The sequence below is a fragment of the Panthera onca genome, chromosome D1 (assembly GCF_046562875.1).
Source record: "Panthera onca isolate mPanOnc1 chromosome D1, mPanOnc1 haplotype 2, whole genome shotgun sequence".
NCBI lineage: Eukaryota > Metazoa > Chordata > Mammalia > Carnivora > Felidae > Panthera > Panthera onca.
The window spans coordinates 15,615,102-15,640,789 of NC_138348.1; the positions used below are offsets into that span (position 1 = coordinate 15,615,102).

At 39.7% G+C, this 25,688-nt stretch overlaps 3 protein-coding genes across 12 annotated transcripts in view; 2 read left to right on the forward strand and 1 right to left on the reverse strand.

Annotated features, from left to right (window-relative positions):
* Positions 1-18,768, forward strand: part of FNBP4 (formin binding protein 4) — a 45,087-nt gene extending 26,319 nt beyond the window's left edge. For 2 of the 3 annotated variants that reach the window (XM_078433462.2, XM_078433463.2), the window contains exons 13-17: positions 4,212-4,522; positions 4,651-4,795; positions 5,319-5,659; positions 14,264-14,421; positions 17,701-18,768. In XM_078433462.2, coding sequence (XP_078289588.2) covers positions 4,212-4,522; positions 4,651-4,795; positions 5,319-5,659; positions 14,264-14,421; positions 17,701-17,791 — 1,046 coding nt within the window. In that variant the 3' untranslated portion in view covers positions 17,792-18,768. Of the gene's footprint in view, positions 1-3,235; positions 3,336-4,211; positions 4,523-4,650; positions 4,796-5,318; positions 5,660-14,263; positions 14,422-17,700 lie in introns of those variants that run through there. The other variant, XM_078433464.2, reaches the window with a different exon arrangement.
* FAM180B (family with sequence similarity 180 member B) overlaps positions 1-25,688 on the reverse strand; it is a 336,925-nt gene that overhangs the window by 205,964 nt on the left and 105,273 nt on the right. The window lies entirely within an intron of this gene.
* The window catches only part of AGBL2 (AGBL carboxypeptidase 2), a 47,319-nt gene continuing 40,497 nt past the window's right edge, over positions 18,867-25,688 (forward strand). For 7 of the 8 annotated variants that reach the window (XM_060606660.3, XM_060606655.3, XM_060606659.3 and 4 more), the window contains exons 1-4: positions 18,867-20,305; positions 20,491-20,623; positions 20,885-20,948; positions 22,132-22,266. In XM_060606660.3, the coding sequence (XP_060462643.3) occupies positions 20,588-20,623; positions 20,885-20,948; positions 22,132-22,266 (235 nt within the window). In that variant the 5' untranslated portion in view covers positions 18,867-20,305; positions 20,491-20,587. The remainder of the gene's footprint in view (positions 20,306-20,490; positions 20,624-20,884; positions 20,949-22,131; positions 22,267-25,688) is intronic. The other variant, XM_060606656.3, reaches the window with a different exon arrangement.

The following is a 25,688-nucleotide window of genomic DNA, read 5'->3' on the forward strand; positions in this document are numbered from 1 at the left end:
TCTTTTGTCCTCTGCTTACGAAAAATGATGTTTTGTATTCTGTTGCTCCCTGATCCCAATTAAAAAGTTCTGATAATGTACCAAATGAAACTGATCATGTTAGATGATTTTTTAATTTCTAAAATAGCCTAGGGGCAGTTATCAGATCACTAAACAAAAAGCCACATTTGGCTGCAGTGATAATTTTGCATGAAGCAAAAGGGTGGTTTTATTTTACTTACTATTTCAGAAATATATTTTCTGAGTTACAGGGTGTCTTAATATTTTCACAAAGGGATTTTCTTTTGATTACTTTCCTCATTCTTTTCTTTTGGTAGTAATGATAGATATGTCTAATAAGTTAGTTTTATCTTGTTAACTGAAGTTAGTCCAGTGAAGGCTTGATGGTGGTTCTGGATAGGAGATTCCACTCCTGACTGCTGTCTAATGTCCCTTTCTTGTATGTTACAAAGCTGAGTATTCTAGAATTACCAACTCTTAGGTGTTCTGTGAACACCTTAGAATTATTTTCTCACTTTGTTGAAGACACATAAAGTTGGGTACTGTCTGGTTAAAGGAAGACTGAGACATTCCTACCTGAGTAAAACAATTATGCTGTAGGAAAAAGTCACTGATAAACTGTTTATATTCTTAAGCCTCTTTAATGAGAGCCATTAAAACTTGATAATCTTGATCTAAGTAAAACCCAGATCTTGTACTAAGGTTTTTGGGATTGAAGAGCAATACTGATGGTTATTTAAGCCTGTCAAGAAAGTTTAGTATATTCACTTTGTCAGCCCAGTAGTGGTTAAAATCATGTTTTAAATAAGAAAAATTACTACACTGTGGGGAGCAAGGAAGTTTCAAACTTCTGTTCATTTCAGTCTTCGTTCATTGTTTGAATTTAACATCCTGTCTCTAAAGATGAGTGATATTTCAAGATACCTACTGTGTCTGTCTTACTAGGCTTTGTCACTTTGGTTAAATTCAGCTGCTTTTCAAAAGTCTATGGAAGTATTATTTATACAGTAACTGCTAAACTGGCCTCTTGGTTCAGAATACTAAGCAAAAATTTTCTCTTTGGAGAAATATAGGAAAACAGTAAAGGGAAGCTTGCCTAGAAATAGAAAAAAACAGGTTCTTGAAGAGCAAAATTTGTATCCCCACACTATTTATTCTAAGCCTGTAACTTTCAAATTTATTAGCATATAATAAACGCTGTGTTTACTTTTATGTTTTTAATTTTAATTTTTTTTTTAATTTACGTTGTTAGTTAGCATATAGTGCAATAATGATTTCAGGAGTGGAATCCATTGATTCGTCCCTTACATATAACACCCAGTGCTCATCCCAAAAAGTGTCTTCCTTAATGCCCCTTGCCCATTTAGCCCATCCCCCCACCACAACCCCTCCAGCACCCCTCAGTTTGTTCTCTATATCTAAGGGTCGCTTATGTTTTGTTCCCCTCCCTGTTTTTATATTTTTGCTTCCCTTATGTTCATCTGCTTTGTATCTTAAATTCCACATATGTGTGAAGTCATGATATTTGTCTTTCTCTGACTAATGTCACTTAGCATAATACACTCTAGTCCCATCCTAAAAAAATTTTTTTTTTAGTTTACTCTTTTTTGAGGGAGGGGAGACAGGGACAGAGAGAGGGGACACAGAATCCAAAGCAGGCTCCAGGCTCTGAGCTCAGCACAGAGCCTGACGGGGGGCTCCAACTCAAGAACAGGGAGATCATGACCTGCGCCAAAGTTCGCCACTTAATCAACTAAGCCACCCAGGTGCCCCCAAAACTGTGTTTTTTAATCTCTCCTTGGATTTCAGACTTGAAAGTTCGCTTAAATGGCAAAATATACCAACTGGGTTATATTTAGAAATGAAGAGAAGCATCGTGTAGAAGGATATCTATTAATATCCAAACTTTGTGTTTAAGCTAAAGGAAGCTATCAGTGTTAAGACACAGCTTTTATGTTTTGAGCAAACTTAGTATGGGATTCAAATATTAACTAAAAATGCTCCTTGTTTGCTGCTAAATTTATCTCCTTATTGACAGTTTAATTAATTCTGATTATCTTTGCTGGAGGTTGTAAACCCCATTTTTAACCTTGAACCTGTATTTCCTTGAGTTGCTTTGCATAGTAGCATTTTGCCATCATAAACATTTCTGTGTTGCATTATGATTTTAGACGAGAGTATGTAAAATTTAGCTTATTCATTTACCTACCAAATGTTGTTGAAGGTTTAGTAGAAGGAAGTTTGATAAATTATTAATTCTCAGTACTTATTACCTTAGTTCTGATGTAATCTTGATGTTCTATTATTATGTAACATAGTAAACTGCCTGGCCATACCCAAACTTTATTCATCTAAAGGTCAGTGTATAAATTCACATTAGATATGACCAAATAAAAAAGTTAATGAGACTTTTGAAGTCTATTAGCTGGAAAACTGCATTCTTGTTTTCTGGTGAATTTTTTCTTTCAGTGCTCCTTTCCTTTGCTAAGTAAGCAACATCTCAGAATAATTACAGTAACCTTGTAAATCCTATTCTTAAAATCTTTTGTGTAATATTTTTACCTGCTCCATAAAAAGTAAAGCTATCCTAAAAGCCAAATGGTTCATAATGGCTTAGGTTTTACCTTATTGAGAACAGCGTGGTATCTTCAAGCCAAGTAAATAAAGGGTTTTATCCTTGTCATAGAGACTTTTGTTTATGGTATATGGTTATACCATCACTTTTGACCATGAAATTTAACAGGTGATTGCATTTAGATCTCTATTCCATGAAAAGTGAGATTTATTTTTTGTACTATTAAAAAATTTTTTTTCTTAATGTTTATTTTTGAGACAGAGCATGAGCGGGGGAGGGAGGGGCAGAGAGAGAGGGAGACACAGAATCCTTAGTAAGCTCCAGGCTCTCAGCTGTCAGCACAGAGCCTGATGTGGGGCTTGAACCCACAAGCCGTGAGTTCATGACCTGAGCCGAAGGTGGGACACTTAACCAACTGAGCCACCCAGGTGCCCCAAACTGAGATTTATTTAACTGTGATTTCTAAATCTGTTAGATCCCTGGTATTTCACCAAGACTTCTTGGTAAAATAGCACTAGACTAGGAGTCAGACCTAGTCATTGAGAGCTGTATGATCTTGGGCAAGTCATTTCCCTCCTGGGTTTCATTACCTTTGAAATCAGAGAGTTGAACTAGATGATTTCTCATGTCTCTTCTACTCCTAAATTCTATGATTTTTAGGGAGAAAATTCCCTTCAGCATTCCTGGGATATATATCTAATAGTCCCATATATTGTGAAACTTCCCTATTGACGATAAAGAGGGATGGGGAAGGCTACAAGTAAGTATATCCTCCTATTTTCTCTAACCTTTAAAACTTTTCCCAGGAGAGAAAGGACAGTAATTAACTGGCTTTTGCAGAATTTGAGGAAAGCTGATCCTGCAGCTTTTCAGCTATAATTTCTTAACTCAGACTTCAGCAACTTCAGATCTTCTGCATCTTCAAATACCTCTTTTGTGTGTGCCTTTGTTATCCTTTACCTTGAAGATTTGTTTTTCTAAATTTCCCTTTCTCATCACAGAAATAAAAAAAAAATACCTTCCTTGATTTGTGTTGCTGTGGTTTAGCAAATAATTCATACAAAGGTACAAAGGAATGATAGAGTTGACAAGACCACCTTGCAAATGGATTTTTAAAACTTAGTAATAACCCAGATTAATAAAAGGTATTTTGAATGAGTACTTCTCTGGGTCATCCATGATCAGTTATCTACTCGCTAAAAAATAAAATAACACGGAATCAGAATCACAAATGTACATTATTTACTCCCCTCTTCTTTTTTGAAATAAAGACCCAGAGCATTCCCTTCTAGTTGTGTATGTTGAAACTGTGAATGTTTGAAATAAGAAACTTCAAGCTCAATGACCAAATTTCTCATTGAATTGATGTGATGTACTTCATTTATTTATCCATAAATCTGGGCCCAAAGAACACACTAGTATATAACAGCTAGGACAGGTGCTAACTGTGGGGTTCATAAATTTATCTTTCTATGGAAGCATTTTTGAACTGAATTGCTTAATATTTCAGTAGTATGAGTGTAGAGAATAGATGCCTGTAGGTCCAGTTGTCTCACTAGGCAGTTGAACATTGTTGTGAATGTAAGCCATGGAGCTTTTGTCTTGCCCTTTTCCTGACTCCTATTTATTTTCATAGGTTCTCTTTGTAAAGAGTCCTTTTCTGGCCAAGTTTCTTCTTCATCACTCATGCCACTTACTCCATTCTGGACTCTCCTTCAGTCGAATGTGCCTGTGCTTCAACCTCCATTACCTTTGGAAATGCCACCACCCCCACCTCCACCCCCAGAGTCCCCTCCTCCCCCTCCCCCTCCCCCTCCTCCTGTAGAAGATGGTGAGATCCAGGAGGTAGAGATGGAGGATGAGGGAAGTGAAGAGCCTCCTGCCCCAGGAACAGAGGAGGATACTCCATTGAAACCTTCCACACAAACCACAGTTGTAACTAGCCAGGTGAGAAATGCTCTTTGGCATTCCGAAGGGTTTCTGGGGACTGGGGCATGACTGACACCATGTTTTATATTAGAAGAGGATGTTTAACTAGAGCTTTTAGCCACTGACTAGATTCTCTTCTGTTTCAGAGTTCAGTTGATTCTGCCGTCTCTAGTTCTCCTTCCACTAAAGCGATAAAAAGAAAAGCCACAGAAATTAGTAATGCAGTAGTTCAGAGATCAGCTACCATTGGTAGTTCTCCAGTCCTCTACAGCCAGTCAGCTATAGCTGCAGGTAAGCATTGTGATTGAAATCTGTTTTCCTGAACATATTACATCTTTGTTTTTGGAATTAGGTGTCATAAAAGGCTTTTAGATATCATGTAAAGGCTTTTCATTTCAAGAACTCCTTATATGTTTTTCTTTCAGTTACTAAAAACTACTGTTAACAATTTGACATGTTCCATATTGTTTTCTGTGCACTTACATCACATCAGTAATTTTGATAATTTAAGTACCTTAATGCTGAAGTGCCTGGCTGGCTCAAGTCCGTAGAACATGGAACTCTTGATCATGGGGTCATGAGTTCAAGCACCACGTTGGGCTTAGAGCTTTTTTTTTTTTAAAAGAAAAAAGTACCATAATACTAAAGTATTCAGAAATATTTTGCTGCCAGAAAATGTGGCTGTATTTTTTGAGGAGAAGGTATATTGGCATCATTTTATAGGTGATCTAACCCCCAAATCCCTTTTCTATCTTTGTTTCTGCTTTGTCAAAGTGTCCTTCTTAATAGTTTTATTTTATGGCTTGTATGTTAGGTCATCAGGCAGCAGGGATTGGACACCAGTCTGCAGGGATTGGACACCAGGCAATATCTGTTAGCCATCCAGCAACAGGAATGGGTCATCAAGCCAGAGGAATGGCCCTACAGTCAAATTACCTAGGACTAGCAACAGCTCCTGCAATCATGAGCTATGCTGAATGTTCTGTCCCAATGGCAGTGACTCCCACATTGCAGCCAGTCCAGGCCCGAGGTGCTGTGCCTACCACTGCCATTATTGAACCACCACCTCCTCCTCCTCCGCCACCACCACCACCACCGCCGCCAGCTCCCAAAATGCCACCATCTGAGAAGACAAAAAAAGGAAAGAAAGATAAGGTACAGTAAATCTCTCCCAAGTTTTTATTTAAAAATTTTTATTATTGAAGTGATATTCATGTAAAAACCAACATTTTAAAGTATATAATTCAGTAGCATGTAGAAGTATGAGTTCTCCAACTTTGTATGTAATTTTCAATATTGACTATTTAGGCCCCCTTGTAATTTGATACGAATTTATTCAGCTTTTCTATTTATGCATAAAAAGCCAGTGGAGTTTTGATAGGGATTGCATTTCATGTCTGAATTGTTTGGGTCATACTGCCATTTTAACAATATTGGATTTTTCAGTCTGTGAACACAAGATTCTTTCCATTTATTTAGGTCTTCAGGGTTTTTTGGGGGGGGGGGGTTTGGCAATTTTTTGTAATTTTCAGTGTAGAAGTCTTTTACTTCCTTTCCTAAATTTACTCTTAGGTATTTTATTCTTTATTCTGTTGGATACTATCATAAGTGATCGTTTATTTGGTTTACAGTTTTAGCATTATATAACGTCCTTTTTCATCTTTTGTAACAGTTTTTTACTTAGTCTCTTTTACATTAATGTTGTTAACCCTTGCTTTCTTTTGGTTACTATTTGCATGGAGTCTGTTTGTCCTTTTACTTTAAATCTGTGTGTATCCTTAGATAAAAAATTAACGTTTTACAGACATCACCACTTCAATTCTGTTTTTTTGTTTATTTGTTTTGAGGGAGAGTGCGCACTTGCGGATGGGGCAGAGAGAGAGAGGGAGAGAATATCTCAAGCAGACTCCACCACTGTCAGCATAGAGCCAGGCATGGGCTCAATCCACAAACTGTGAGATCATGTCCTGAGCCAAAATCAATAGTCAGACCCTTAACTGACTTGAGTCACTCAGGCTCCCAATTCAGTTCTGTTTTTTTAAATCCATTCTGCCAGAATACATCTTTTAATTGGAGAGATTTATTTACATCAGTAAATTACTAATTTATTATCAGTAGTTACTGACAGGGAAGGACTTACTGTTGCCATTTTGTTAACTTGTTTTCTGTATGTATTCTGAAGATTTTTTTGTCCTCATTTCTCCTCTCACTGCCTGAACCTTTTGTGTTTAGTTGACTTTTTTTTTTTTTTTTTTTTTTTTTTTTTTATTTTTGGGACAGAGAGAGACAGAGCATGAACGGGGGAGGGGCAGAGAGAGAGGGAGACACAGAATCGGAAACAGGCTCCAGGCTCCGAGCCATCAGCCCAGAGCCCGACGCGGGGCTCGAACTCACGGACCGCGAGATCGTGACCTGGCTGAAGTCGGACGCTTAACCGACTGCGCCACCCAGGCGCCCCTTTAGTTGACTTTTTTAATGACACATTTTGATTTTCTTGTCATTTCCTTTAGCATATGTTCTATATTCATTTTCTTTATTTATTTATGTTTTTTATTTTTATTTTTTAACGTTTATTTATTTTTGAGACCGAGAGAGACAGCATGAACGGGGGAGGGTCAGGGAGAGAGGGAGACACAGAATCTGAAACAGGCTCCAGGCTCTGAGCCATCAGCACAGAGCCTGACGCGGGGCTTGAACTCACAAACCGTGAGATCATGACCTGAGCCGAAGTCGGACGCTTAACCGAGCGAGCCACCCAGGCACCCCTCTTTTTTTTTTTTTAAGATCTTTTTAAAAAGTGTTTTGTTTTTTTTTAATGTGTATTTATTTTTGAGAGAGAGACAGAATACGAGTGGGTTGGGGCAGAGAGAGGGGGAGACACAGAATCCGAACCAGGCTCCAGGCTCTGAGCTGTCAGCACAGAGCCCGACGTGAGGCTCGAACTCACGAGCTGTGAGATCATGACCTGAGCTAAAGTTGGACGCTCAACTGACTAAGCCACCTAGGCGCCCTTATATTCATCTTCTTTATGAAATCATGGGTATTATATGTAATGTGCTTAAGTTATAATCAGTTTTAAACTGATACATTCTATTGCAGACAAAAACCACTCCTATATAGCTGCATCCCACTCCATTATGTTATTGGTGTTATAAATTATATTTCTACATACTGTGTGCCCAGTAACATAGCTTTGTAATTACTTTTTATGCTTTTGTCTTTTAAATTCTGTAGAAGAATAAAAAGAGTTACAAACCAAAATCACAATCCTACTGATTTTCATATTCATGTGTTTACCTTTATCAGAGAACTTTATTTTTTTGTATGACAACTTAGGTATTTAGCATCATTTCACTTCAACTTGAAGAACTCCCTTATGCATTTATTGTAGGATAGGTCAAGCAATAATGAACCCCAGAGCTTTTGTTTATTTAGGAGTATCTTAATTTCTTCTTCATTTTTGAAGGAAAGTGTTGCCTGTACAGAATTCTCAACTTTTTTTTTTTTTCTTTGATCACTTTAAATATATCATCCTGCTGCCTTTGGCCTGCACCATTTCTTCCAGAAATCCTGATAATCTTATTGAGGAACCTTTGTACATGACAGGTCATTTTTCTTTTGCTGCTTTCAAGATTCTCTTTGGTTTCTGACAAGTTATGTGTCACAGGGTGATCTTTTGGGGCTTATTCTACTTAGAGTTTGTTAGACCTCTTGGGTATGTATATCCATGTCTTCATTAAATTTGAGTAGTTTTTAGCTATTATTTCTTTTTAATTTTTTAAAAATTTATTTTGGAAATAGAGCATGCAGACAAGCAGGAGAGAGGGGCAGAGGGAGAAAGGGAGAGAATCTTAAGCAGGCTCCATGCTCAGCACAGAACCCAACATGGGGCTCAGTCCCACATGACCCTGGGATCATGATTTGAGCCAAAATCAAGAGTTGGATGCTCAACCAGCTGAGACACCTGGGTGCCCCTTGGCTATTCTTTTTTTTGTTTATTTATTTTGAGAGAGAGAGCATGCACACTAGTGGGAGAGGGGGAGAGACAGAATCCCAAGCTGATGCCACACTTCAGTTAAGAGCCCAGCATAAGGGTCGATATCACAAACCATGAGATCATGACCTGAGCTGAAATCCAGAGTCAGACACTTAACCGACTGAGCCACCCAGGCACTGTGGCTTAAAATATTTTATTTCTTAAAATAAGTTCTGCCGTTTTCTTTCCATATTCCTAGGATTCCCATAAGGCATATATTAGTCCACTTAATGGTGTATTATAAATTACTTAGATTCTGTTCACTTTGCTTCATTTTCTTTTTTTTAATCTCTGAAAATGCACTTATGTATTTTCTTCAAATTCTTATATAAATTCTAATTAGTTAACATATACAGTGCAATATCGGTTTCAGGAGTAGAATTCAATGGTTCACAGTGTTTTTCTTTTTGCTCTGCAGACTCCATAATTTCAAATGACCTACCATCAATTTTGCTGATCCTTTCTTCTGCCTATCAGAGTTGGCTGTTGAGCTAATGAATTTTTCAGTTCACATTTTTCAGCTTCAGAATTTCTATTTGGTTTGCATTTTCTTATAGCTACCTGTTTGTTGATAATCTCATTCATGTGTAATTTTCCTGATTTCCTTTAGTTCTTTGCCTTTATTTTTCTTTAGCTCTTTGAATACATTTAAGACAACTGTTTTAAGGTCTTTAGTGAGCCTGAAGTATGTATTTATGGTTGGTTTCTAGAGATTTATTTTGTTCCTTTGAATGCACATGTTTGCCAGTTTCATCTGTGCTTTGTGATTTTTTTCTTTGTTGAAAAGGAGGCATTTGGCAAAACAACTGTCTCTCCCAGTCTTTGCACATGCGTTCTCTTTGTGGAAAGACCTTCATTAAGAAGCCCAGCATGAAGGTTTAGATCTCTTTGGGCCTTTTCTGGGCATCTATATCCCCTGTGTAGATTTTTTTTTTTTTTTTGTTAATTTTTTTTTTTTTTTTCAACGTTTTTTATTTATTTTTGGGACAGAGAGAGACAGAGCATGAACGGGGGAGGGGCAGAGAGCGAGGGAGACACAGAATCGGAAACAGGCTCCAGGCTCCGAGCCATCAGCCCAGAGCCTGACGCGGGGCTCGAACTCACGGACCGCGAGATCGTGACCTGGCTGAAGTCGGACGCTTAACTGACTGCACCACCCAGGCGCCCCTTTTGTTTTTTTTTTTTTAAGAGTGTGCAAGCATGAGAGAGAGGTAGGGGGGAGACAGAGAATCTTAAGCATGTCCCAAGTTCAGTGCAGAGCCCGACGCAAGACTCAGTTCTACGACCCTGGGATCATGATTTGAGCCAAAATCAAGAGTCAGACACTCAACCAACCAAGCCACCCAAGAGGCCCCCCATCTGTATACATTTAATTTATTATTATTTTTTTTTTTTGAGTTTATGTATTTTGAAAGAGAGAGAACTTGTGTGCGAGCAAGCAGGGGAGGGGGAGAGAGAATTCCAAGCAGGCTCTTTGCTGTTAGCACAGAGCTGGACGTGAAGTTCGAACCTGCAAATCATGAGATCATGACCTGAGTTGAAACCAAGAGCCGGGTGCTCAATCAACTGAGCCACCCAGATGCCCCTAATTTTCATCTTCCTGTCTTACACCTTCTTTTTTCCTAGGAGCTTTATATGTTGTTTAGTATTCCTCTGCCCATAATCTCTGCTCCTAGGTATCCACAAGACTGCAGTTTCCCTGTGGTTTTCACAATGCTGCAGTACCTGCTGCTGCCTTTCATGGCTTCCAACCTGAGATTCAAAATATGCTGCCATTACCGCTTGAGCTCCAGGTTAGTCAATGTACTGAAACCAGTCCTTCAGGCAGCCGCAGACAGAAGAGAGAATATTTTACTCTTTTCCTTCCCTCCTCAGGTAGGGAACTGAGAATTGGGCTGTTTCATCCCAACCACACAGGAGAGGGTGGTGCAAAGGCAAGCAAACATGCCACAAAATCTCCTACCGTTTTGAGTGTGACTTTTTTTTGTTGTTTTTTGTTTTTTTTTAGATTTTATTTTTATGTATTCTCTAGACCTAACATGGGTCTCAAACTTAAAACCCTGAGATCAAGAGTCCTATACTCTACCTACTGAGCTAGGCAGGTGTCTCAAGTGTGGCTTCTTGATTGAGTGTTCTCTTGTTTGCTGCAGATCTTCATCTTGTTTCCAGAGTTCCCATAAAGCAATTTTAGTCTGTATTTGTTTTCATAATGTTTCCTTGGGGAAACAGGGCCTGGAGCTTCACGGCCTTCCATTTTACTGATGTCACGTCACATTCAGTGGCCACTTTTGAATGCCCTGATTACCCAAAGTTTCTCATCAGCTTTTTCTCTGTGTTGGCACTTTATCTGCCTGAACCAGAATCATTTCTCTAGGGATCAGCAGGGCAAATTCATTTGCCTTACCATGGTTAAAGGAACCTTACTGAATGAGATATGTGTTCACACAGAATAGGCCATGTGATTCCACTTGAAACCCCTTGTCCAGGTTAGTATTATGGTTTCAGAAATTATCCGGAAACAAAGTAAATATTATGGAAGTCAATGATAACAATTAGAACACTGTCTTTAATATAGTGTCAAGGTCTATACTATAGCATATATGGTTCTCCTGAGCCAACATACTGTTTACCACCTCCATATCTTTGCTTTGTCTACCAGTCCCACTACTTTTTGTTCTTTACACAATTAAATGTTAGAACAACGAGTGCTGGGGAATCATTTCTTGTACGAAGCCTTCCTTGACACTCTTTGTCCAATTCTCCAAAGATTTCATGCAGTAAGTAATTTCTTAGCCGGTCATGCTTTAATGGTTTTGTAAATAATACTTTAGGAAATCCAGAATTGTAATTTGTTAATATGTCATTTTTTATGTACTTCATATTAAAACAACGATAATCTTATCTTTCTTGTTACAGGCCATTTTAAAAGAATATAAAATAATATACTTCCTTGGATGTTTAAGAATATTTGAAATGCATGTTTTCAATCTTGTTGCTGAAGAATTTTGTGTGCAGCTTACTAGAAAATAAGCTAGGGGCGCCTGGATGGCTTAGTTGGTTAAGTGTCTGACTCTTAGTTTCGGTTCACGTCATGATCTCACAGTTCATGAGTTCAAGCTCCACAGCAGAGCCTGCTTCAGATCCTCTGTCCCCCTTTCTCTCTGCTCCTCCCCTGCATGTGTCCTCTCAAGAATAAAATAAAACACTTATTAAAAATATCAAGTGTCCTAGGGGCGCCTGGGTGGCTTAGTCGGTTAAGCACCAAACTTCTGCTCAGGTCATGATCTCAAGGTTTGTGGGTTCGAGCCCTGCATCGGGCTCTGTGCTGACAGCTTAGAGCCTGGAGCTTGGTTCAGATTCTGTGTCTCCCTCTCTCTGTACCTCCCCTGTTCACGCTCTGTCTCTTTCTCAAAAATAAACGTTAAAAAAAAATTTAAAATACCAAGTGCCCTTAAAAAAAAAAAAAAAAAAAAAGGCTAGAAAACAAGTCCTAGCCATTGGATCTTTATTCATCTGACTGCCTGTTCCCCTGTAAAAATGTGCTGGAACAGCCATTGCAGGGGCCCCTGGGTGGCTCAGTTGGTTAAGTGTCCAAGTTTAGCTCCAGTCATCATTTCATGGTTCTTGTGTTCAAGCCCCGTGTCGGGCTCTGTGCTGATAGTGCGGAGCCTGCTTGGAATTCTCTCCCCCTCTTTCTGCCCCTGTCTAACTTGCACTTTATCTCTCTCAAAATAAGTGAACTTTAAAAAGAAAAAAACAGCCAGTATAATTCTTTATCCATGGTTTTGGATGTGATTGGCAATAAATAACTTCTAAAACAACTTATTTTCCCATGACAGGAATCAAATGTGATAAAAATTTTTTTCACAAAACCCATAGAAGTCAAAAGGAAACAACAGTGACTCTACCTAGAGCTTTGGATTTTAGTCATGTTTGACAGTGTTCAGTGAGAGGTCATACCTCACCGAGCCCTCTGTCCACATATGACCATTACTAGTTCATGTTACTTTTTACATGTATGGTTCCGTGCTAACCCCAGGTGGGCTGTTTTGGAGCTTGTTGGCAGGGTATGTATGCAGTGTGTGAGGCTGAACCACAGGCGAAATGACAGCCTAGAGTGTGGGGGTGTGTGGGGCTAAAGGTGTAAACACAACAGATGGAGCACTAAGTTCTCCAGAACGTTAAGAACTGTCCATTACAGTCAAAATACGGTATTGAGCAGAGAGCAAAGTAATAGAAGAAAGACTGAAAATCTAAAACTTACTTTCTCAGATTTTGGGGAATTAAGAAATATCTCTCAAGTACAGGCAGGAAAAACAGGGTGGGCCCCCATACCTGGTCCAAGATGAGCCCAGCAGCGGTTAATCACACCTATCACTCAACTGCTTGTTGTGTTTCTAGTGTAACCTGGTCAGGTCTTCAAGTACATAGCTCTTCAAAATATAGGGATAAAAAACATGTTTCCCCCCATGTCTGATACAGGAGCCTTTGAATTTCCCATAACTAATCACAGATTCAACAAATTTGGTTTTTGGTTTTATTTATTTTTTTAACATCAGGTTTTTTTTGTTTTTAATGTTTATTTATTTATTTTTGAGAAGGGAGTGTGCAAGAATGAGTAGGGGAAGGGCAGAGAGAGATGGAGAATCCGAAGCAGGCTCCAGACTCCGAGCCGTTAGTGCAGAGCCTGATGTGGGGGTTCTAACTCATGAACTGTGAGATCATGAACTGAGCCAAAGCCGGATGCTTAACTGAGTGAGCCACCCAGATGCAGGTGCCCCTCAACAAGTATATTTTTGAGGCATACTATTTGTCAGGCATTCTCCCCAGAAGCTGGGGACGCAGAAGTGAATCAAATGTTTGTGGGGGAATACAAAAGAATACAAACCAAAGAAGTGGGGGAATGGGGTCGGGGAGACAGATAAGCAAATGCATACATGTTTGGTGCTTTAAAATGCAGTGAGAAAAAACAAGCAGTGTCAGGACAGAAAGTGGTCTTTGGGAGGTGGTGCTGTTTCCAGTTAGGTTGGTCGGGGAAGGCCTCTTTGCTAGGGTGCCATTGATCAGAAGCCTGATGATAGTGATAGAGCAAACCGTGTTGGATATATGTAGGCCTACTTTTGCTACTTTCACAAGATTTTTTTTTTTATTCTGAAAGTAAATACTTACTATAGAAAAAATTTAGAAAATGAAGATGAACCAAAAAACTTTTATTATATCTCCTCTTAGAACCATTAATATTTTGATACATCTTGCTTTGTAAATATTTGTTGTCATTGACTTTGTTGCTGTTTCCAGGAAAGCTGGTCATTTGTTTCTCAGCTCTATTTTACTTAATGTGAACACTGCATTTAGTTAAAATTTGCAAGAGGAAACACTGTAATTCTGAGATAAGGGCAACAGTTTTGAATTCCATAGAATAATGAGGCTGAAGGAAATTTTTCTGACCTAATTTTATAAAAACACATTTATGGGTTTGTTTTTTTTTCCAGTTTTTAGAATTTTGACCAAGCATTAATTAGATTTATAGTTGGTAGAAATTTCGGGCAAGAATTTATAATAGTATTTATTTTTTGTGTTTCTGTCCTTTTGATTTTTTTTTTTGTCCTTTTGATTTTAAAGTTTACTTATTCCTTAGATGTAAGAAGAACCTTGATCTTGTGTGGATCTTATTTCCATATTTTATGTATTTTCTTCTTTCTGACCTTTACCCTTTGTTCTAGGCAAAGAAGAGTAAAACCAAAATGCCGTCTTTGGTAAAGAAGTGGCAGAGTATCCAGCGTGAGTTAGATGAAGAGGAGAACTCTAGTTCCAGTGAAGAGGACCGGGAATCAACTGCACAGAAGCGAATCGAAGAGTGGAAACAGCAGCAGCTGGTCAGGTAAACAAAAGCCCCCAGATGAGTGGGTTATGGTGGTGGTTTTAAAGCAGCAGTCATATTCTTTAAATCACAATCCTTAATTTTTGATATATTTTACAAACCTTTATCTAAAAGTTTATAAGTCATAATGAGTATTTCCCTGTGAGAATTATGATCTACCCTTTTCCAAAATTATAGATATCAAGAGTTTAAAATTTTTTTTAATGTTTATTTTTGAGAGAGAAAGACCATATGAGTGGGGGAGGGGCCAAGAGTGAGGGGAGACACAGAATCCAAAGGAGGTTCCAGCCTCTAAGCTGTCAGCACAGAGCCAGACCCAGGGCTCAAACCCACAAACTGTGAGATCATGACATGAGCTGAAGCCGGGCACTTAACCGACTGAGCTATCCAGGCATCCCAGAGATAACAGTTTTAATACTTTATCCTACTGATTGTTTCTCTTAAGCAAAAAGACTGTCTTTAACATACCTGTCTTAGCATACCAGGAAAAATACCTGTCCCACTTACCATGTAGATCCAATAGACCCTTTCATAAATTTTTTTTGAAATTATTTTACAGGGGCACCTGGTGGCCCAGTCGGTTAGGCATCTTGATTCTTGATTTCAGCTCAGGTCATGATTTCACGGTTCATGGGATAGAGCCCCACGTTGGGCTCTGTACTGATAGGGCCTACTTGGGATTCTCTCTTTCTCTGCTCTCTCCCCCTCTCATACTTTCATGCATGCCCTTTCTCTCTCAAAATAAATAAACATTTAAAAAATTATTTTGCAAATAATTTACAGAAGTTAAAGGGAGGGGGAGGGGGTGTGCCTGGCTGGCTAGTCAGTAGAGAATACAACTCTTAATCTTGGGGTTGTGTTCAAGCCCCACTTTTATTATTTTTTTAATATTTTATTTATTTTTTAGAGAGACAGAATGGGAGTGGGGGAGGGGCAGAGAGAGAGGGAGACACAGAATCCACAGCAGGCTCCAGGCTCCGAGCTGTCAGCACAAGAGCCTGATGTGGGGCTTGAAATCTTGAACCGTGAGGTCATGACCTGAGCCCAAGTCGGACACTTAACCAAGACTGAGCCACACAGGCGCCCCTGTTCAAGCCCTGCTTTGAGTGTATAGCTTACTTAAAAAAAAATTTTAAAAGGGGAGGGGAGAAAACTTCATTAGAGATTTTTCTAAGAATGTAAGCATAGCTAACTCAAATTTTTTTCTTTATTTTCTTGGTTTTAAAGGTGTCCAGACTAAAATGAGTAACATTCTTTGGATGCAACTAATTGTTTAGTTGTTACAACATAACCTGGAAGATACTTATCTCATAAATAGTGCTGCCATATTTCAGATTCATCTTTGATAGGTTCTAGCTTATCATTGCTTCTGGTTCTTAACATTTGCAACATTCATAAATGTAATACTTAACGAAACCATTTGGAAGAGGATAGCCATCTTTTGTTTCCTAATTGAAGGCATTTTTAGTTTTAGATCTATAAACACCAATTAGAATGGTCACTGTAAGAGGTTTTTTGTTCCTAAAATATCTATTTCTGCAGTCATTATATACCTGCTTTCAGCATTTGTCTACTTATAAACCCTCTGAAATGAATTTTAGCATACAGCATCATAAAACCTGAAGGATTCCTGTCGTGTCATTTTAGGGAAATGACATAATCCTGGTTCTTTTTGTTTGTTTGGTTTTTGTTAATATTTATTTTTGAGAGAGAGAGAGCATGAGCAGGGGAGGAACAGAGAGGGAGGGAGACACAGAATCCGAAGCAGGCTCCAGGCTCTGAGCTGTCAGCACACAGCCTGATATGGGACTTGAACTCACAAATCCTGAGATCATGACCTGAGCTGAAGTCAGGTGCTTAACTGACTGAGCCATCCAGGCACCCCAGTCCTGATTCTTGTTACAAAATAATTGGGTGGTGGTGTTCCTTTCTAATGAGAAAATTATACTTCTTTTTTTGTTAGAGATACACTGTTCACACATGAATCTCAAATTTGAGAAAATTCATCTAGGATGTGGTCCTCTTTGTACCCATAGTCTGAAATGTTACTTACCCAATAAGTTTTACCATCATAATTATTAGAATGTACAGTGCCACTGTCTGTTTGCTTTTATCCTTTGGTTTGTTTAATACTTGCAAAGCAAAGCAGGGGCACCTGGCTGGCTCAGTCGGTAGAGCATGCAACTCTTGATCTCGGGGTCACGAATTCAAGCCCCACTTGGGGCATAGAGCTTACTTATAAATAGTAATAGTATGGGGGAGGGGGGGCGTACTATGAATGAAGATGTTGCCTCCAGACTCTTTTACTTCCTTGAAAGGTTACATGCTTTTGGGGGGCAACACAATAAGAAAGCTGGGGATGCTGTTACTGACAATTTGTGCTTTTGCCTCATCCTTGTAGGCGATTCTGTTACTTGGGTTTTCTTATTATTTTAGTCTTTTTGGTATTGCTGGAAATTGAGTAATGATTAATTCCTAACAATGATGAAATAGGAAACTATTTCAAAATGATAGGTGGGGAATCACAAAAGATACTGTATTTAGATTATTTTAGATTTATAGAGATTTATAAAATGGATCCAATGCACCCATTCTGGTAATTATAGTGTCTGAGTTTAACGTATTTTGAAGATGATTGAATAAGCTATGAGATAGCAATGCTTACAAATAGTTAGAACTGTTCGAAAGAGAATTTCAAAAACATTATATCCAAAGGTCTTTGATAGTAAGTTGAAGGTTAAAATATATCTTTCCTAAAGAATTGTAACTCCTTGGGGCTAAGAAAAACTTTCACAAGAATTGTTGTATTCCTTCAATGTGACTTTAATGGTTACTGGAGATAGATAAAACTAAGCATGCACTCACGTATCCATAAAACTGTAGAGAGAGTATATCTTTGGTTGACCCATCAGAATTAAGAAATTTGATGAAGAATATGCTGGTACTTAGCTGAGAAACTGTTCTTTAAAACTTTATTTTTGAGAGAGAGAATGAGTGTGAGTGGGGGAGGGGCAGAGAAAGAGGAGGAAGGAGACTCTGGAGATGGCAGTGCAGAGGCTCGATCTCAGTTCTTGACCTCCTGACCTGAGCCATAATCCAGAGTTGGATGCTTAACTGACTGAGCCACCCAGGCACTCACTCCTGAGAAACTTTTGAAGCATTGTAATGAACGTAGTTGTGATGGGTCAGATTTTCAGTGTTAGGCAGTGGCTTTTGTTAGGAAATAAACAGTTTCATATTTTTTCTTTCCAGTGAATAATCTGTATGTTGTTTTCACAGTGGCATGGCAGAGAGAAACGCTAATTTTGAAGCGCTTCCTGAGGATTGGCGAGCAAGACTGAAGAGAAGGAAAATGGCTCCAAACACATAGTTTGGGGTGGGGTGGGGGTGCTTTTTTTATAGGTTGTTTTTGTTTGTTTTTTTGTGCATTCAGTTCAGAGTCTTAACCAGTTTTACTGTCGTCAGTAAACAAAATGTTATGAGGGAGAGCATATAAATTTCCTGGGCAAAAGCATAGACATACAAAGTTTTCACATTTGTGAAATGTAATTTTTCTGTTTTGCTGAAGGGTGAGGTGAGGTTGACTGAATGCTTTGACATGGCTGCCTTTATTTTCACACTGGCAAACTCAGCGTATTAGGTACATTAACCTCTGATTGGGAACATGTGGTTCATGAGTATAATACCTCAGTGGAGGACTCACTGACAAAAAGTGAAGGATTTTCCTGTCTAGTAGAGGCTCATTTAGTTCCTAGTGTGGCTCTCTCTCATTAACTTCTACTCCAGAACAAGTGCAATTAAGAAGGCAGCTCTGTATTCTGTTTTGCTTAACTGGGATTATCGGAATCTCTGACGTCTTCTTCTAGCCTGCCACCCCTGAAGTGCTGAGGTATATTGAGGTGTTTACCTTGTGCTGACAGATGGCCACACTCTTTAGAGGATTCTCACAGATTCTAGAACTGATAGCTCAGTCATTTCACACACTAGTGGCATATTTAAATCTCAATACAGGCAGCAGCAGGTGTTCATATCTTTAATTTTGAGGACTTCCCCCCTCACATGTGTGGCAGTAAATGTAACAAGAGCCACTGTATGTATTAATGTGTCTCCATTGTCTTAACCTTGTTCCAAAATTCACCTCCCTTTTATGTGAATGTACTCTCCATAAAATTCCAGTATTTAAAAAGCAGTTTACTGTTCTGTACTTTCTATTGTATCACAATCAGGTAAAAGTCACTTTAAACTGAAGAAAAGGCAAATTGTGTTTTAAAGCTGTTTGTATTTCTCCAGTTTCTGACCTTGTAAATTTGTATATATGCACTAATAAAGCTTTTTTTATACTTCTGATTGGTTATCCTTGCTCTTCCAAGCCTGTTATATCATGATTGTACAATCAAGACTTTGTAAGTCCAGTCATACTTGTCTTTTATCAAATACAGCATAACGCATGTGTAAACACTGAAGAGAACAGCTCTTGGGAAAAAGAGCAGCAGGATCTTGAGTCATTTGTGGGTGGGAGAGCTGTGGGGACGGTGAGAAAACAGGCTTCTAGCACCAGAAGGTACTCTGTGACTTAAATTTTGGAGCTTGTATACTATAATATTAGCTAACGTTTGACCTAAAATCCTGGAAATGATGTAATGTGGTTAACATTTTAAGATTGCTTTATTCCCTCTGACTATAAAAGTAACCTCTACTTTGGTTATATTCCTATAAAATTAACCAAAGACAACAGTTAATAGTTTGATTTTTATTCCAGTACATTTATATGCATAGGAGTTTTACCTACTGGGTGTCCTGTATATCAGTGTGTTTTATTTACGATTAATGCAAGTGTTGGGGTGACATTTTGTATATAAACTTTTTCTTATAATTTTACTAGAGCAAATTTCTAGAAAAGCTACCAACTAGCAAAGCTTTTAACTCCCTAGCAGTTCTCTAGACGTGTAGGAGTTGTTGCAGAGCACTAGTACGTTTGTCATTATCTTAACAGAATGGAGCACTTTCCAAAGTCAGATAATTCCATGGTCAAAATGTGTGGTTTCAGTTTTGTAATTTTTCAATTCTAGCTATGGGCTGCTGAGACTATAAGGTCAAAGAAAAGGGGAATCCGCTCCATCTGAGCAACACTTACCAGTTACCTAAACCTAAGGAATGGCAAAGAAGTCTGGAATTACTCTTGAGGCCTGCTAACTGATACTGTATTCACCGGTCTAATTTTGGTGCCCCAGAAGCGGGGCTGCAACTGAAAGGAGGAATCAGTGTGAAGAGCTGGAGGCAGGCCAGTCTTCCACCTTTTCTAGGTTCCTCCCTCATACCCTGGAGGCGGGGCCTCGCTCCCCGGAAGCGTCCGGCCACCCTGCTCTCCTACTTCCGCTCCGTCGTTGCTAGGCTACCGGGGCCCTAGCAGCAGAAAGCCGCGGCAGGCGAGTGCTGCAAGCGTGTTCTCTGGGCGCTGAGCGTTTCGGCCGCTGTCCCTGCAGTGAGGTGGCCTTCCGCCTGGCTTAGGCTCCTTTGTCCGGGACGGGCCGGGGAGCGGAGGCGATCGCACCCTTCCCCTGCCTTTCTAGGAAATCTCCACGCCCCCGCCCCTATTCTTCGGGAAACTGCCCCTCACCTCCTTCTCCAGCACCAGAAAGCCCTGAACCCCTGGGTCCCGTTTTCGCGGGCCCACACTGCGGGCCCCTGACCTTTCTTCTCTACCCCGAGACGACTCCGTCGCATCCCTCTACCCCCCACCCCCCATTAGCAATTCTTTCACTTTCCTGTTGCGTCCTGGTGGTGGGCATCTCCCTCCTCGGAGAGGGAAGCATGGGACCAGCACGGGTCCAGGCGCCTCCGGAGGCAGAGGCTGGAAGACAAACCGCCCTCCCTAGTTCCTCAGGTGTGCCTCCGAGCCTCAGAGTGGGAACCAGTAGCCAGGTGCTTGTATGTGTGAGAAGCTGGGTTGGCAGGGAAGAGGGAGCGATGCGGCAGGGTTTCCTAAAATTCGCTGAGAGCCGCGCAGGTGGAGGAGGGTGGGGGAGAATATCGGCAGTTTTTTTCAGTTGTCCTGTTCTGGTGTTTTAGCTTCTGTGTAATCAGCTGCCCTTTTGGAAATCGGGCGGGGGTTGTGGCTGGACGCCGGTGTCACTGACTTGTCTTCAGCATAGAATGCAGAAGTAACATGTTCCCAGCACTGGAAACAGAGGTAAAGCAGGAGGTTGGTACACTCCCCTCTCCAGGAACTCCACAGAAATCCAGTACTTCTATATCAGAAGGTATATTCTGGTGGCACCTTTTTCCGGCAGGAGATCTTGATCCCCAAGATAGAATAATTTGCATGAATGTCTTTCACTCGGTTTGTTTACGGAATCCTTGGGTATACTGTCCTTTGCAACAAATACTTCTTGTGTGCCTTTTGTTAAGAGTTCAGTATTACTTGAAAGGACTTTCGTGACTGAGATGACTTTTCCTTTCACAGTCTCTTCCTGATCCCTATGAAGACTTTATGTACCATCATCTTCAATACTATGGCTACTTTAAAGGTAATATCTCATTCTTACCTAGCATCACCTTTTCTGCCTTCATGGAGTAAATGGTTTGATTAACTGGAAGAGTTGCACTTGGATGAACTAATGGCGAATTTTTCTAGCACTATAAGGGAAAGGTGAAGGGAAGTGAAAAGTACTTCCTTTCTCCATTGCTGTGCTGCTGTGTGTCACCTCTTTTGAGTGTGTATACAAGAGTCTGTCTATCCTTGGGCCAATACCACCACCCTTTCTTAATTATACCATATGGCATTTAAATAGTCTTGATAATCTGGAAAGACATGGCCTGCATCTTGTCCACAAGTCTCTTGGCTGTTCTTACCTTTTCCATTGTATTGAATCTGTAGATCAAATTTCAGAAGAAGTGAGAATTTTCTAATACTGGTTCTGCAATCTATGAATATACTCTGTTTCCTCGTCTACATAGGTGTTGTTTAATGTCTCCCAATAAAGATTTGTAAATTCGTCATGGGACTTTGTATCGTTAGGCTACCATAAATGGTATCTTTTTAAATTTTGATTCTCTTTGTTCCTAGTATCTAGAAATAAAATTAAGTTTCATTATTGATTTTATTTCTATCAACCTTGTTAAACTTTCTTATTAACTGTTTCATTTTTAAAGTGATAATTTGTGGGGCACCTGGGTGGCTCAGTTGGTTAAGTGTCCGACTTCGGCTCAGGTTACGATCTCACAGTTCGTGGGTTTGAGCCCCACATCGGGCTCTTTGCTGACAGCTTGAAGCCTGGAGCCTGTCCCTCTCTTCTGTGTCTCCCTCTCTTTCTGCCCCTCCCCTGCGCGCACTCTCTCTCTCTCAAAAATGAATAAACGTTTAAAAAATAATAATAAAATGGTAATTTGTTGAAAACAATTTCCAGTTAGCCAGATTCAAGAGCCCTCAAGACAAAGCAGCTTTGGGCACCTTTCTCTTTCCACTGTACCATGCTGCTTCTCAAGTCTCTCCTCACTGTAAAATGGAGAAAATGATGCTTAGCTCACGTAAATTGGAATATGAAAGCTTTTTGGAAAATAGGACATGTTCATTGTAAAAGCCTGCCGTGGGTGATGGGTGGTGACAGAAGTAGTGGCGGGTTTGGTAGTGGTCGTGGTTTTGGTATTAACCTAGATGTTACAGGTGATGAACTAGCCTTCCAGCACCTTTGTTTAATTGTCTATTCATAGGTCACAGAGGTAGTTTACCAACCTCAGCTACACACCAGCATGTTTGGAAGAATAATCCTCGATACCTGTTGAGCGGCTCTTTTGGAGAAAGACAGGGTATGGTACCAGACCCTCTGCAAAAGGAGAAGCTTCTGTGTGAGTAATAATCAGTGTCTGTGAACCCCAGAATTCAGTTGCCTTGAGCAACTCCTTCAGGTATTGAGGAGAATATGGCCTAACTCGAGAGAAGCCAGAGAAGCAGCCTCGGCCACCGTTTCCTGACATCACTCAAAAATGTTCTATCTAGATCCACTTTGGAGTATAGGTTTTAAATTAAAATACTATACCTTCTGGATTATCTTTTTCTTCAAATTGTTGGAAAATTTGTTAAGACTCTTTGGTCAAGAGGAGCACATTGATTTTTACACAGATTTGATGGATGTATTTGTTAAGGCAGTTTGCATAATAGTGGTGGAAACCAGGGGACTCCTGGGTGGATCAGCCAGTTGAACCTTCCAACTTTATTTCGGGTCATGATCTCACAGTTCATGGGTTCAAGCCCCACGTCAGGCTCTGTGCTGACAGCTCAGAGCCTGGAGCCTGCTTCAGATTTTCTGTCTCCCTCTCTCTCTGCCCCTCTCCCACTCATGGTCGGTCTCTCTCTCTCTCTCTCTTTCAAAAATAAACATTAGAAAAAATAAAAAAAAAAAAAAAGAATGGTGGAAACCAATTTCAGCTAGCTTAAGCAAAAAATAAGTTTTCACAAGGATTTTATAGGTTCCTTCTGGAATCTAAGGGCAGGTGTGCAGTTGAATTTCTCCCTCAATACATATGCAACCAAAAGTCAATTCACTTTTCTTTTCCCCATATCCTCCCCTGATCCCAGTTCAAGCTGCCGTCATTTCTCATTATTGAAACAGCCCCAGTACTTGGTCTCCTGAATTCTTCTCTTGTTTCATGCTAACCCCTTCCAGTCTGTTTTCCACACAGCATTATTCTTTTTTATATGCAAATCTGATTGTGCCCTTTTTCTAGTTAAAACCTGTGAATGACATGACTCAAAAGCCATAAAATACTGTGAAGAAAGCAAAATAACAAACTGAAAAAGTTTGCGACAAATATGTCAAAGGATTACAGTCCTTAACATAACAGGCTCTTACAAATCAATATGTAAAAGATGACCAGACAGGAAAATGGGCAAAGACAACCAAAGCAGAAAAAGACATGAGCAAGCCTTTCCTAAAAACAAATACAGTCGACAGGCTTATGGAAAGATGCTCGATTTCACGTCCGATTAAAGATACAAATTAAAATGTCAAGGTGCCGTTTTTTTAATTATGGGATTTGGGAAAAAAAGCTTTTTTTAATGACACCTAGTATATATAGGTCAGGGTATGGGGGAACACTCCTCCACTGCTGTCAGGGATGTGAACAGGTAGACTATTTTAGGAAGGCAATTTGACACTACCTGGGAAATTTAGTACAGTGCACGACCCTTGACGCAGCAATTCTGTTTTAAAATCTATGTCTGCGCACATCCCAGTGCCCTGAAGGCTCTTCCATTCTGTGTCCCAGGGCTCCTGACAGGGAGTTAGAAAGGCAGGGGTTGAGCGAAGGAGACTCATCTGGGTGGGATGGCTTAGGAGCCAGCTGATTGCCCCACACCCTTCAGTTTCCTCCTGCCCCATTTAACTGACACTCAAGATAACATTCATAAGAAATGATTGCCAGGCTCAGTAGAATAAAAAACATGAATGCAAAATCAGCTGGTAGAGGCAACAGTGTGAATGAGGTTTAGAGTGTGATTGATAATAGGATGTGCCCGGGAACCTGTGGGTGGACTTATAGAAGTCTCCTCCTACGATAAGTTCATCTCAGCCTTACTGCTTCTGTCCACTTTGTTCACAGTAAGGGGTAGTCCTCACAGGACAATGCAGCTGTAAATGCATGATCCTTATAGTAAATTGAGAATCTCAGTGGTATTAAGGAAAAATGATCTTTAGAGCAACCAGACTCCAGACTTTTTTTCCTGTTTTGGTCGTTGAAGTAAAGATCTTTTTGCATCATCTTTGTAGCAAAGTATTTTTATGCTGTTGGTTTTTTAACCAGAAAAGAACAAAGAGAAAAAGGAATGGGTTACAATACAATCTGCTTATTTAAAAAAAGAAGAAAAAATAATAAAGAAGGGCACCTAGGTGGCTCAGTCAGTTACAGTTAAGTGGTCCAACTTTGGCTCAGGTCATGATCTCATGGCTCGTGAATTGGTGCCCTACATCGGGTTCTATGCTGACAGCTTAGAGCCTGGAGCCTGCTTTGGATTCTGTGTCTCTCTCTCTGCCCCTCCCTCACTCATTCTCTGTCTGTCTCTCTCTTTCACTCTCTCTCTCTCTCAAAAATAAATAAGCATTAAAGAAAGTAAATGAATAAAACAAAAGAAAAGGAATATATGTGTAAAGTTGCAAATTCAAATGGCAGAAAAAAAGGAAAACTAAAAGCCCTCCGTGCCCTACTCCTGATAAAGTCATTATTGTCTTAATTCTTTTCATATATCCTCATGTATCTGTGTATTCTTGTCTTTTTAATTACTCACAGGAGATACTATACACAATACTATAATACTATAACTTTGATATTTTTTTTTCCGTTTAATAATACACCTTACAGAGCTTTTTCAAATGAGCACACACACAATTTTTTACCTCATCTTTTTTTTTTTTTTAACGTTTATTCATTTTTTGAGAGACAGAAAGAGAGCATGAGTGAAAGAGGGGCAGAGAGAGAGGGAAACACAGAATTCCAAGCAGGTTCCAGGCTCTGAGCTGTCAGCACAGAGCCTGACATGGGGTTTGAACTCACAAACCACGACCTGAGCCAAAGTTGGACGCTTAACCGACTGAGCCACTCAGGCACCCCTACCTCATCTTTTTTAAGGGCACCTACAGTATTCCACCTGATTAATATGTCATAATTATTTTAACTTCCCTTTTGATGTTTTCGTTGTTTCCACATTTTTGTTATTTGAACATTGCTTCAGTAAGCGTCTTAGTATGTGTAGTTTTTTTCTTTTTAAGTTTATTTATTTATTTTGAGAGAGAGAGCGAGCAGGGGAGGGGCAGAGAGAGAAGGAAAGAGAGAGAATCCCAAGCAGGCTCCACACCATCAGCACGGAGCCCGACATGGGGCTTGAACCTACGAGGCATGAGTTCATGACCTGAGCCAAACCAAAAGTTGGGCATTTAACCGACTGAGCTACCCAGGCGTCCCTGTATGTGTATCTTGATGAATTTTTGTGAGAAAATCTATAAAGTAAATTCTTAGCAGTGGGATTGCTGGATCAATGGTTCTGTATTTTAAATGTTACTAGATAAACTGCCAAACTGCTTTCCAGAAAGTTTGTACCGATTTGCCCACTTGCCAGCAGGTTCTGAGAGTACCTGTTTACTTAACACCTGTGCCAGAATGAATGTGAAAACACATAAATGCTTTTTGTGTCTGTTAGGTAAAAAAGTGGTATTTCCTTGTCATAGTGGTTTACATTTCTTGATGTAAAGCTGAGCAGCTTTACCATCTTTCCAAAT